The 15,087-nt window shown below is 36.1% G+C and overlaps 1 protein-coding gene across 1 annotated transcript in view; it reads right to left on the bottom strand.

The window, feature by feature from the left end:
- The window catches only part of LOC306857042 (AT-rich interactive domain-containing protein 3A-like), a 54,426-nt gene that overhangs the window by 30,336 nt on the left and 9,003 nt on the right, over positions 1 to 15,087 (bottom strand). The window contains exons 2-3 of the mRNA XM_079396692.1: positions 9,682 to 10,183; positions 8,117 to 8,399 (exon numbers count right to left, since the gene is read on the bottom strand). Of these exons, the coding sequence (XP_079252818.1) occupies positions 8,117 to 8,399; positions 9,682 to 9,992 (594 nt within the window). The 5' untranslated portion in view covers positions 9,993 to 10,183. The remainder of the gene's footprint in view (positions 1 to 8,116; positions 8,400 to 9,681; positions 10,184 to 15,087) is intronic.

The raw sequence follows: 15,087 nt of genomic DNA on the forward strand, positions 1-15,087 counted from the left end.
CCCTCAGGCACATTCCTCACTGCCCCCACCCACCTGCCCAAAATAAACCATGGACCTTAAGCCTTTCCACACGTACGGCAGCACAAACTACACCAAACAAACTAGTGTTATAATGGAACAGACTAAAACCATTATAGTGTTGTTGCAACTAGGCGTTCATCCAGTTTCACATTCTCGCATTCAGAATGGAGAAGAGGTGTAAAGTATTCATTACACAACCATTCAAGTACCACCCAATCATTGTGCAACATCTCAATGTACAGACAGTGCTGCACGTCGTGATTACATAACGTTTTCTGGCAACGACTTGATATGAAGATCAAGCTTGAACTGAATGCTAAAGCCCTGATAGCATTTCTGTCGCCCGCTGACCTACAGTTGTAAACACTTGCAAATGCTTCACTCAGCACATCACATGCCCAGCATACGCACATCACATGACCTTGTTCTCAAAAGCAGGCAAGAGGTCCTCGCTGCAGCCTGCAGCACGATGACGTACTGGATCAGATCCAATACATAGTGGATGTTTTACGCGCATGTGCTGTATAGGTATCGAATAAATTCATATTTTTATTTACATTTCATCATTTTGTAGACGCTTTTATCCGAAGTGACTTAGTCTAAGTGAGGTCTAACGCAGTACATGTAGCAATTAAGGGTTTTTGATCTACATTACAATACGCAAATGACCTACATTAAAATCATGTTTTTATTGTGTTTTGTTGTGTTAATTAGCCGTTTTTAGTTATTTTTAACCTAGTCAAAATAACCTAACTGCAGTTTGATTGAGATTAATCGGAATGCAGAATGAAGAAACATGATTTCTGAGAATTGTTAAAAACAGTTCTCTGTTTTTGCAAATTAACTCTTCATAAATAGCTAACTATAAAAGATATACATCACTCTGACAGTAACCAAAATGTCTTTTTGATTGTATACGTCATGTTTATTTAAATTTCATAGGGGATATTAAATTAATGCCGATCCATTTTGTTTATATAGCTATTACAAAACATTACAGTTATAATAAGACTTTACCTCGCTAATATCGCCTCAGTCAGGTTTGTTTTATTAGTTGCTTTTCACACATCATCTGATGATACAATACAAAACACTCAAAGAGAGAGAGCGAGAGAGCGAGAGAGCGAGAGCGAGAGAGAGAGCGAGAGAGAGAGCGAGAGAGAGAGAGAGAGAGAGAGAGAGAGCTCTCGTAACGAAATGGATGGTATGTCTTTAGCCATTAGATCTCTCTCCAGGGATTTAACTTGCATATGAATAACAAACAAAAAAATAGAAATTGTCATCTTTGTTACCTTGTCCCCTATTTGTAGGACATAGGATTGACTGTAAAAACCTGGTATAACGGGTCTATTGGCTAACAGAACCCCGACTGACAGGATTGTTTTTCTTCTTTTTATACGTTATTAAAAAAAAAGATGTCCGCATATTTTAGTAGGCCTATAACTTTTATACTCTGTCACGTAGGCCTATAGCACAGAGAGTGAGAACGAAAAATAATATTTGATTCATGAACGAATTATTGACAGAACTATACGACTATTATGGAAAAAAACGTTAAAAAAGTAAATAAAGTCATTTTTAAATTACTTTAAAAATTCTAAAGACAATAGAACCCATTTTTTCATAAAGAACAAACAAAATTGTAATTAGTAGATTTGTATTTCCAAAACGAAGCAAACTAATAAAAAATAAACTTGTTCATTCAAAACTAAAAAAAAAAAAAGTTTCATTAGCCTGCACTACTTGTTTCAAATCACAGTATACTATACATTTGTGTAAGCCTGTGAAACACACCAATATATCTCGTAATTACAGTTTAACTTACATTTAATACTAGCTTTAATGACAGCCCCACTTTGCGCATGCGCATTAAAATCAAATACTGCGCATGCGCGTAAAACATCCACTACGTATTGGATCTGATCCAGTATGTCATCGTGCTACAGGCTGCAGCGAGGACAGACTCAAATCCAACATGATTATTAAAAGAATAATAACCTGCAGTGCTCCGTAATGGGAAATCTGGGTTTAAAAATTCCCCAGGAAGGGTACAGACGGTCAGAGCCCTTCTGGAGCACATGAAACAGTCATTATGGAAAAGCAGTATTACAATGACATGGAACATATTCACAAGAGTGCTACTGCATGGTGCCTTCCAGTTCCATAAATCAGTCACAAACGATCTTACTGACCAGTGTTGACAAAAGTAAAACAGGAGTTTTCACTCAGTGAGCTCACGTTGCGGCTGAACTATCCACTTTTTCCTACGCCCCATGACGATTTGTGCAAATTTTGGGAGTAACGTCTGTTTACACTGTAAACAATCAGCAAAAGGTTCACACAATGAAAGCAATAAGCATTTTCAAAAACTGGGTACGATGAGGTGACATTATTTTACTCACCCTTCAACAATCGATCATTAAAAAAGGAAATTTTAAAGTGTAAAAGCATTAACAAATTATTTTCAACATACCAGTAATAACTCCTCCTCCTATCCGCAGCAATATTACAGGTGAGTTAAATATCATTATAGTAATATGTGTCTATAATTCGTAACAATTACATTTTAATGCTTCCGTGTGAAAACAAACCTGGAAAGAGACATGAGAATTTGGGGAGAAAAATGCAAGATACTTAGGGCATTCCAGGGAATTATTAATGGTATATATTGTGAACTAAATCGGGAGAGCAGAACACAAATACACAATATGTAGTCTTTTTTCATTTACTTGCAGCAGAATACAAAAGGACACATGAACATAATCAAGAGGAAAATAATGTTGAAAAGAGCTATTCTATAGATATTGTTGTTATATTGCGTCACATTAATACACGAAACAATGTTATTCTCCTGATTCTGAAAACAGAGATTGAATGAAAATATACAGCCCATTCGGTGATAATGATGGATAAGGATGATTTGTAGCGCAATCTTATGATATGAGTAGAACTTCCACAAACCATAATTTAAAAGTAGGATAGCTTGTTCTTTGCCCCTTTCTGTACAAACCCATTCATACACTATATTGCCAAAAGTACTGGGTCACCCCCTTCTAATCAACATGTTTGACTACTTTAGTAATTTCCTTGAGTACAATGTTTACTGTTTAAGCATATAAAGATATTCTAGGGAATTGTGTGCTTCTAATTTTATAGCAACAGTTTGGACAGGACCCTTTTCTATTCTAACATGACAGTGCCTCTGTGTGTAAGACACGGTTCAAAAAGACATGATTGATTCAGTCAGTGTGGAAGAACTTGACTGGTCTGCAGAAAGCCAAGTCCTGATCCCAGCTGAACTCCTCTGGTGTGACTTTAAATGCAGACCTTGAGCCAAAAATTCATCACCAAACACCAATACTCCGGTACTGTCATTTTAAACATGTCCAAAACTGTTTCAACAGAGATGGAAATACAGTTTTAAATACATGAACTATGTTTTCATCTTTGTTGCCACAGTTTTGATAGTGCTTTTTCTGTTCTCAAGAACGGGGTGTACCAACACTTTTGTCCATATAGTGTATGTACAAGTCATTGGTGTTTGGTGATGAGTTTTTTTTTAAACTTTTTGAACCGTGCCTTATACACAGAGGCACTGTCATGTTAGAATAGAAAAGGGTTCTGTCCAAACTGTTGCTATAAAATTAGAAGCATGCAATTCCCTAGAATAACATTATATGCTTAAACATTGTACTCATGGAAATGACTAAAGTAGTCAAACCTGTTCATTAGAAGGGGGTGACCCAATACTTTTGGCAATATAGTGTAATTTGAATACAAGTTTCATTTTTCATGCTGCCATGTACACACTGTTAAGTTTTGAGAATGACGACCGTATTAAAATGCAGGACTGAATCTGAAATTGCAATGTTTGACATAATAACCACAGCAACTGTCAAAACAGATTTGTGCATAAAGTCTTGCAGTTAAGTGTAATAGATCTGCCACTTTTTCTGTTACCTGTAATGAATTTATGAAATTGAACAATATTTGAACACTACAAGCTAATGCTTTAACATATTATTTGCTTATAACTGTTAATAGCATTAATAATTAAATAATTTTAATACATTTCCAAAAATTAATTTTTGGAAATATTAAAATAAAATAAAATAGGTATCAACAACCATGGAATTTGACTTGTATTTTACTGGTACTACTGAAATTTTGGTACTGCGACAAAACTGCTTAGTATTTAAAATAAATAAATAAATATATAAATAAGATCTTTGTGCTTTTGTCATGACCGCTGCTCAGAGGTGGGTAGAGTACCCAAAAACTGTACTCAAGTAAAAGTAAAAGTACTTCTAGAAATATTTACTCAAGTAAAAGTAAAAGTAATAGTCTGAATAGTTACTTGAGTAAGAGTAAAAAAGTATTGGATAAAAAAACTACTCAAGTAGTTAGTTACTAGTTACTTTGGATCATAGGTACTGAATATAGTCTATTTTTATTTAGATATATAGATTACATTTATGTAATGTGCATGTGTATACACACACTGCCGTTCAAAATATATATATATATATATATATATATATATATATATATATATATATATATATATATATATATATATATATATATTTTTTTTTTTTTTTTTTTTTTTTTTAAATGTAATTTATTTCAGTGATGCAAATCAGAATTTTCATCAGCCTTTACCCCAGTCTTCAGAGTCACATAATCCTTCAGAAATCATGTTTATTTATTATCAGTGCTGCTCTTTTTAGCTTTCTATTCATCAAAGAATACTGAACAAAATGTCACAGGTTCCAAAAAATATTAAGCAGCAAAACTGTTTCCAACACTGGTAATAAATCGATATATTATAATGATTTCTGAAGGATCATATGACTCCGAAAACTGGAGTAACAGCTGATGAAAATTCTGATTTGCATCACTGAATTAAATTATATTTTAAAGTAAATTAATTATTTATTATAACCTCTGACACTGAAACCTCTGAAAACGCCTCACATGACTGCTCTGAACATAACGAAACAATGCATATTGAAGGATCTTCTGTTCTGCAAAATGTAAACAAATGTAGCCTATATTTTTGCAAGCGTAAATATTGTAAAAATATGAATATTAATTGTGTCTAGAACAGGCCGCGCGCCGCTGCGCAGAGCTAACGCGGTTGCGCGGGTGTTCATTTCATTCTCTGTGACAGCTTATTTAATGTATAAATTATACATTGTATTTAATGTAAGGTACATGTACAACAAACTGGTAATGTCATAGTGGTATCGTGGCCTATACCTGTGGACCAGTAGACAGCACACGCGGTGTTCATCTAATAAAAGATCTATATAGCTCCAGCAAACAAGCCTTTGCAGATTTGCTTTCAACTGACTGTAGATCCAAAGCCACGTCTTCAGCGCTCTTGATGTTCTTAAACTCTCTGTTATCTGAGTGAGAACCGCTTCAGAGACTCAGCGCGTGCGGCAGGGAACTGAACGAATCATTCAAACTGATTCGCGAACCGATTCACTGGTTTGCCAACTGGTTTGATAAAGCCTTTAAACAGAATCGACTCAAAAGAATGAATCATTCGCGAATGGGCATCGTTCATTGAACAGAGAAAAGTAGACGGCGCGTTTGGAATAAACTGAAGCATTTTTAACTTGTATTGCATTAAGATACAGTAACGAGAGGAGAGTCGCCCACAGTAACGAAGTAAAAGTACCGTTTTTTCTCTAAAAATATACTTGAGTAAGAGTAAAAGTACCCATTTTAAAATATACTCTAAAAGTATTAGTTACCCAAAAAATGTACTCAAGTAAATGTAACGAAGTAAATGTAACTCGTTACTACCCACCTCTGCCGCTGCTCCAGACAAAGACTCTTCATTGGCACCCAAACTCTTCCTGTCTCTAGGAACTAATTTAAAGTGAGTCCTTCAATGTTCAAAGTTCATTTTTGAGAAACCAACAAATATGCATGTATGGGATCTGGCATTTGGCTTCATGCTCTGAGACGATCTGTAATTACGCCTCAAACCTTTCTTTATTTCAGCTCACATGACATCATAACAAGCCACAGCCTGCACTTACGAGCTAAACAACCACAGCTAATATATAGCTGTGCGACAGATAATGTATGTTGGGAATGTCAGTGTTTAATATATGGTTCAGGTTTAACAAATAGCAAGAACACACGTAAATGCATGAAGTAATAAAATGACTGTGCCCACAATTTCAGGATCACAGCTACAGTCTGGTAGGACAGCGATCTTGGAATTAATGCTAATCTAGCTTGCAATGAGTTATGCACCAACATAATTGAAAACATTTAGATGTAGTGTGTTTTTGAACAGTGCTGGTCAGATGAACTCAATGACTCTTGCTTAGTTCATGACTTCTGCTTTTATAACCCACTTCACAAAATCTTGCACTCTGTATAAAACACAGCAGCTTCAGCCCCAAATCAATTAGCCAAGTTATTTCCTCAAGTTCTGCATGCTGTCGTTGCTTGCAAATATTTATTTGAAAGACTTGTTTTACTTCAATAAACTTCTCCAGGCACAATCCCTTCAGAAGATCATCAGACCGGAACGCTGCTATATCAAAGTAATACGCTGCCGCTGCAGATAAATATTTGCATTAGGACTAGTGAAAGCAACAAATTCTATTCTTTACACAACATTTATCCTATATACCTGCAACCATCCAGGTGTGTGTGAGGTGTGTTCATTTGGTCTGTATTTTTTTAGACTAACATCATTGTAGCAGGACCTGTTTTAGGTTAGAATTACCCTGTCTGCCAGGACTGATAAGAGGGCAAAAAAAATAAAAATACCCTGCACAGTTCAGCAGGATCTAGAACTACATGAATGAAAAGTGTCGATTGTGGCATTACATTTACAGGAGATCTGCTCATGTTGCATCAGATTTCAGTCTTGAGTGTATAACCACGCACGTTTCTGTTGAGCTTGTAAATGCTATGACCAATCAAAAGCGTTCTGATTCATCACCGTGGAGAATGCTAGAGTTGTTCAGTGACTCACTGATGGAATTCTGAATTTGCATTTGCAATCTTTATAAACAACAAATCCAGAAAATATGTAAAGTAAGAGTCATTTTGCAATGTAGACAGCTTAAGTGATTACAACGGGAATTTTTGGCAAAACTCTTCACACACTTCAGTGCTCTTTGCTAGCTTTCTTTATATAATTTACTCCCATTTTGTTTTTCATGCAACTGAAATAACCAGTGTGATTTTCTAATGCATAAAAAGAAACCAATTCTTAGATTATTTTGTCTTTGTTAGCTTGTTTTTAATCATTAAAATAATATCAAGAGCAATAATGATTTTGTCATTGCAGCTTCACCCTCAATTGAGTTCCTGTTTTTTTAATTTGTAAGCCTTTACATCATGCAATTTTTGTGTAAGTATGTGAGCAGTGTGTGTAAATAAACATAGGCGCCATGTCAGATGCAACTTCTGTTCCACCTTTGCAGATCGCTTTTGTTGATTTAGAAAAAAGAAAAAAAAAAAAGAAAAATGGTAACAATCTAAAGCAGGGGTCATCAAACTTGATCCTGGAGGGTCCTGCAGAGTTTAGCTCCAACTTGCCTGGAAGTTTCAAGTATACATAGTAAGACCTTGATTCGCTGCTTCAGGTGTGTTTGATTAGGGTTGGAACACCGGCCCTCCAGGACTGAATTTGGTGACCCCTGATCTAAAGTATTGTGATTAATTGAAGTTCAATTTAAAGGGATAGTTCAGCCAGAAATAAAAATATTGTCATCTTTTACACACCCTCATCTTGTTACAAACCAGTCTGAATTTCTTTCTTCTGTTGAACAAAAAAAATATTCTGAAGAATGTTGGTAACCAGACTTGGAATGTTGGTAACCCACTTCCTTCAAAATATCAAAAAAGAAACTCGGACAGGTTTGGAATAACATGAGGGTGAGTAAATGATGACAGAATTCTTGGGTATTTGACATAATATAACACAGGTATGTTTAATAAGGCAATTATAAAAATTGCCCTTACGAAGGTATAAATAAAACAAAAAAAATACACCCCTGGAAATCAGTTCCAGAGGGCAAATGTTGCCCCCTTAGTGTATAAGTTCATTTCTGACCTGTCTGAACTGCTCCTCATAGGTCCAGTCTGCGTGGTCCTGTCCATGGAGTGGCCCGTGGGATGAATGAGCGGAGTGAGTCAGCGGCCGCGGTTCGCTCTCAGAACCAGGCCGAGCCTTTAGCAGCTGGGAGTGAGGGTGTAAATGGCGGTGGGGTAAGAGGAGGATGCCTCTGCCTGGGGTGACAGCCTCACGGCCCGACGGGAGCCCTTCATCACCTAGATCATCATCATAATCTTCCTCCATCTCACCTTCAAAGTCATCTTCATCCCATTTCCGTTTTCTGCACAAAAATGCAAGAGATGTAACGTTAGCGAGGGACGCTTATTAATTCAGGCAAATGAAAACATTAATAATGAAACAATTAAATATTGCTATGGGTAAATTTCCATCCAAATACCATACCATGAGTTCTGTTAAAATGAGAAAATAATTAACAGAAAGCCACATATTAAATATAGAGCAGGTACACAGTAGACTTGTACATTTTTTGAAGATGCGAGAGGATGTGTGTCAAATTTCTTTTTAGCGCATTTCTTTTAGTCATCTTTATTGCTTTTTTAAAACGAAGAAAACAAAATCTGATTTTTGGAATTTACGACTCAAATTTGAGTTTTTTTTTTTTTTCTCAACATTACACATACACTACAAGTTAGTAGTAGAATAAATACGTTTTTTTATGTTTTTGAAAGTAGTATTTTATGCTCCCCAAGCCTGCATTTATTAGAGTAAAAATACATTAAAAACAGCAATATTGTGAAATATTATTACAATTTAAAAGAGATGTTTTCTATTGAACTATATTTTTAAATGCAATTTATTCCTGTGGTTTAAAGCTGAATTTTTAACAGCCATAACTTCAGTATTCAGTGCCACATGATCATTCAATATGTTGATTTGATTTGACTTTACTATTATTGAGGATTGAGTCCCACTTATGAAGACGATGCTTTAAAGAGTTTTCGCTGCTTAATATTTTTGTGGAAATCATGATACATTTTTGTTTTCATGATTTGCTGATGAATAGAAAATTTTATAGAAATAAAGCGTTTGAAATAAATCTCCTGCAACTGTCTTTGTGGTCAGTTTTGATCAATTGAATGCATCCTTGCTGAATAAAAGTATTAAATCCTTTTCTTTCTTTACTTACCCCAAACTTTTGAATGGTAGTGTATCAAAGTGTATCAATATTCAACATTGATAATAATCAGAAATGTTTTGTGAGCAGCAAATCAGCATATTAGAATGATTTCTGAAGGATCATGTGACACTGAAGACTGGAGTAATGAAATTCAGCTTTGATCACAGAAATAAATTATATTTTAAAATATATTACAATAGAAAACTTTTTTTTTTTTTAAACTGTAATATTTCCACAATATTACAGTGCAGAGACTTCCTTCAACAATGTTTGAAAAAAATCTTAATTTTTCCAAATTTCTGGCCGTTGCATGTAATGAACTTCCATTAACACTTATGCATATGCAACAGTCACTAATTCAGCACAATATAATGGCATTTACCAACTCAAGCAGCATCTCATTTGCATATGATGGCCCACTTACATCTGTTCTTCCTCCTCAGACCCCATCATATCTTTGTATTGCTCCTCCCCTTCCTCTTCATCATCCTCTTCATCCTCGTCGTCTCCTCCACTGCTGCGCTCAGACATGGGGCTGTCGGCCCTCTGAAGTCCAGCTGCTACCGCGCGCATTGCTGCCAGCGCCGCCATCTGCGCCTGCTCTGTATCAGAGGTGGAGATTACTTTAAGCTCCTCCCCTATGGGGGCGGGGCTGTGCGACTGCCCCGCCTGCTCCATCAGCAGTTTGGCTCTCTGCTGTCTGTGCAGGTTCTCCATCACCGCCTGCAGCTTCATTGCCTGGGAAACAGGACACGCTGGGATTCTAGCCCCTTCACTTTTCCCCCACAGCTGAAAACAGACCGCACCACTTTTTGTGAGCTTGATCCAGAAGACAGGGCTTCAGGAAACAGGAAGTGTTGGTCTTGTACTCGACGGACACCAGCAGACAGCTAAGGGGAAGATGACCCCCACGCACAGGGGTCTACCTAAGAAAAAAAAAAAAAAAAAACATTGCTTTTTTTAAATATTCGATAATTCAAAATTTATTATGCACTGAAATTTGAGCAACCAAAAAAAATGACCAAAATAGCAATTCTCGGTTTAAGAGAGAAAAGGCGGTTAAGTGCCATTTGAAATTTTCTTCTAAAATGAGGATTTTTATCAGGTTCCTATGTGTAGGTTCAGTAATTTCACTTTAATAGCAATGAATATGTTTTTTTCATTGCCATTAAAATGAAATAAATGAACAAACATTGGAGCCTGAGAAAAATACTAATTTTAGAAGAAAATTTCAGTTGCATCTGAACTCTTCACAAATATACTGTGTGTGTGTGTGCGCGTGTATACACACACACACATATACATAAATACATATATAGCCTTCATTAATCACGTTTACAGTTCAATAACAAATTGGAGAATGTAGAAAAAAATCCTGTTATTAAAAAGTTAATAAAAAGTTTTAAAGACACAAAAAAGGTTTGTACAATTTAAATGTTTGCATAACTCCGTATTGATTATTAAACACATTCGATCAATTAATTGATTATGAAATAGGATTTATTTTCCATTTCGGCCCTGAATTTGTAAGGTGCATCACTGATAACAAAATTTATGCATATGCTCTGGAGGGAAAAAAAAATAAAATAAAATAAATTTTTTTGGAATTGATTTTTTTTAATCCAAGATCAAAAAGTGCAAGATCAAAAAAAAAATGGTAGAAAGCAGCAGGCAGTATAATCAAAGTCTTCTGAAGCCACAAAATAGATTTCCATGAGAAAAATATTAAAATAGTCTTTATTCTATGCATACAGTACTTTGAAACCCATTAATACGTTAATGATAGATTAATCTTTTGATTCGGTTCATAAAATTGAACAATTTGCTCTCAATAATTCAAACTGGCCTTTCAAGGTTCAATATTCAACTCTTCACTAAAACTTGAAAAATATATAAAAAAAGGCACACATTTCAGAGAACATTTGAGCGATGCAAAAGTGAATCAATGAATCATAATTCTGAATTAATAGAATAGCAGACCGAACACAGTTTCATGAAAAGCAAACAAACTTACCAACTCTAACGCAGCTTTTGAAGTGTAAATCAAAAACAGTCTTCACACTTTTACTAACAGTACATGACAAGAAATGCACAGCCTATTTCCATGATTATTTTCTGACTTCAGCGGTGTGATCTTGTGTTAAAGGAAATCATCAGTTTCCCCCTCACATTTGCATTTCATTATTTGTCATCAGTCATGACCACACCTTAGTCGATTCCCTGCATCTGTAAACCCTTCATCTGCAATCATCACGACACAGTGTCTACGCTTGATGTGATGCTTCGTTGACTATATTGGGAGTTGTCACGTTATGATGTGCAAGGTGTTGGCTGGGTGCTAAATTTGATATTTGCCTGAATTACTCCCGTTAACTCCATTTCCTTGTTTATAGTTTCAAAAGTTAAACTTGTTTAACCAAATCATCTCTACAATGAGAATGTCCTTCTCCCTAATAACACCTTTGACCATTGTTTCTCAAGACATCTCAAATCCGTCTTTTTTCCCTAGTATCTTGTGCATTTGAGGCCTGTGGCTGTAAAGCAGCATTTAAAACATTTCAACACTGAGAATATTGTGTTGCAGACAATGACATTCTCAGTGTCATGCAAGATCCTATTCCCCTGCGGAAAACTATACCTCTTTATCAATGTCCAATAAAAAGTTATTGTGATATCTTGCTCTGGATATTGACACAGGAGAAACAGCAAGGCTTTTCTGGCACATCATGCAATCTTGTTTGAGCTTCCAGATCCAGTAAGGTTTAAGTATTTTGTGTTTTTATGAACTACTAAAGCGCTGATGTTTTTTGGAATGAACTTTCAATGGAGGGTCAGAAATCTTTGAGATTTGTTTTATAAAAATGAACAAAATTCTAATGGGTTTGTGGACTGATAAGTTGATGACAGAACTGCAATTTTTATGTGAATTATCCCTTTAACTAGGCTGCATGATTTCACAATTATTGACATTTTATTGCATTTTCACATAAGCACAAATCAAGAGAACTTCAACTCGCATGGTCTACGTCCAATCTGCATGGGCAGACTGAGTTGCAGCAAACAGCGCAAATGACTGCTTGAAAGAGAACAGAGAGAATTTGAGCAGAATAACTAAACTTCACCTTAAATGTTTGCCAGTGTTTTCAGCTCATCAGCACTTTTTCCATAAGAGAGTGTGAGTGCATGGTTGCCAGGTTGGGAAGATTAAGTAAACTACTGGACAGAAAATGTATCGATTTAAGAAAAAAAAAAAAAAGGTTTGATTGAGGATTTAAACTCTTGACATCTAGCAACCATGAAAGCTTGTGAAGGCTCATTACAATACAAGATAATGCCAAATGAAAAAGAAACGTTTATAACAAGTGGATAAATGTCACAGGTGATTATGCTTAATAAAACTGAGAGAAGCAGATATCATAATAGCTATTAAAATATGATTTATCATGCAGCCCCTTCTGTAAGCAACCTGAATAGTTGTCCCAAAAAGAACTCACCCTCAAGCTGTTCCAAACCTTTGCTTTCATTTCTTTCGTCTTGTGAACACAAAAAGATGATATTTTTAAAGAATGCCAATAAGCAGACAGTTATGGTCAGCCATTGACTTCCACAGTAATTTCCTCCATAATAATAAAGTCAAAATGTATATTTTTGGGTGAACTATCCTTTTAAAAATTATCTTAACCAATAGAAGTAATTTGTTGAGGATTCAGCGGGAGAGGTCGGTATCTTGCATGACACCGGGAGTTTATGGGTTAAACCACAGAGCTGGATGGCGGCGCTGACGATTGTGAAGTCTGAGCAAACACAGTGGAGATAAAGGCAGCACTAAGGGTCTAATTCCACATTGATAACGAGCGTCAAGCTGGCCTACATCCAGATTCACCACAGGGATCTGAAACCCATGCATTTACACCATACATTCAATATAATATCAATTACTTACTCCTGGCTGACCAGAAACGGATGTGCACAAAGAATAGCGATTACTGCTTTTTCTTTTAGGCGTGTGACAGAGTAAAAAGTGCAAATAGATGAAGACAAACAAGTCGAAAAGGTTGACACTTTAATATCTCTAATACCTGTAGTGCATGACTGCACAGACCAACTCAGCCTGTTTTATACGTGCAATGCAAAGCAATGGAAATGAAACTGAGACGTTCTGGCCTGGTGACATTTTTACTCCAGCATTGAGATCTCGAGATAATAAAATGTCAGATCCGTTTTTGGAGAAGCTACTTTGAAGCTTCTCATAATAACAAATCAAAATAGATTCCATTTCCAGAAGCATTTAATAAAAAGTAATAACTATCAACTGTTTTAACAAACTCGCATTCAGTCTGGTTACATTCTCGGATACCATACTATCCATTTGTGGAGCATAACATAAGTCCCTTTGGATATTTTTCTCTAGACATCACACAGAAATGTCACTTCACAAACATAAAATAGGTTGCCAAGCATTTATTACCACTGAATAACACCAAATCTAGTTTTAATATGAATTTGCATCAATCCAGTTCATCTATAAGAAACATCTAATGTGATACACAAAAACCAAACTTCATTTGGTAATTTCACATCAACAACATTTAAATATTCCTTATGGGGACTGAGAACTAGACACCTGTTAATCAAACTGGTCACGCTACGATACATACCAAGGAAAAGCACACTCAAATCTCAGTGCTTTCTAAATGTCTATAGTGGAATCTTAATGGGGAATTTTTGTGCATCATTGTATGATTCCCACGGTGTCAGGTTCAATACTGAAGTGGCTACAGGACCACAGAAACTAGTTGAAAATAATTTCTGAATGTCTTTGTTTTTTTCCCCCAGATAATTCTCACTTTTAAAATGAGACAAACAAACAAACTGTCTCACCTGGATCAACATATTAGCTCAGCTGAAAACTGATCATGTTGAGATTGAGAACAAATAATTATAAACATTTTCCGCAGTGGTTAATCAATAGGGTTTAAGTGCTTGATGCTGCAAACACAAACTGCAGTGTGACTGATATAGTGGCAAACTATGACATAGGCTAATACAGCTTTATTATAAAAACTGAAATGTGCGCATCTATGCTGTAACAAGTCAAATTCTTTACACAATACAGTGGGTACGGAAAGTATTCAGACCCCCTTAAATTTTTCACTCTTTGTTATATTGCAGCCATTTGCTAAAATCACTTAAGTTCATTTTTCTTCCTCAATGTACACACAGCATCCCATATTGACAGAAAAACACAGAATTGTTGACATTTTTGGAGATTTATTAAAAAAGAAAAACTGAAATATCACATGGTCCTAAGTATTCAGACCTTTAGTAGAAGCACCCTTTTGATCTAATACAGCCATGAGTCTTTTTGGGAAAAATGCAACAAGTTTTTCACACCTGGATTTGGGGATCCTCTGCCATTCCTCCTTGCAGATCCTCTCCAGTTCTGTCAGGTTGGATGGTAAACGTTGGTGGACAGCCATTTTTAGGTCTCTCCAGAGATGCTCAATTGGGTTTAAGTCAGGGCTCTGGCTGGGCCATTCAAGAACAGTCACGGAGTTGTTGTGAAGCCATTCCTTCGTTATTTTAGCTGTGTGCTTAGGGTCATTGTCTTGTTGGAAGGTAAACCTTCGGCCCAGTCTGAGGTCCTGAGCACTCTCGAGAAGGTTTTCGTCCAGGATATCCCTGTACTTGGCCGCATTCATATTTCCTTCGATTGCAACCAGTCGTCCTGTCCCTGCAGCTGAAAAACACCCCCACAGCATGATGCTGCCACCACCATGCTTCACTGTTGGGACTGTATTGGACAGGTGATGAGCAGTGCCTGGTTTTC

Source organism: Barbus barbus (genome assembly GCF_936440315.1).
Source record: "Barbus barbus genome assembly, chromosome: 37".
Classification (NCBI taxonomy): Eukaryota; Metazoa; Chordata; class Actinopteri; order Cypriniformes; family Cyprinidae; genus Barbus; species Barbus barbus.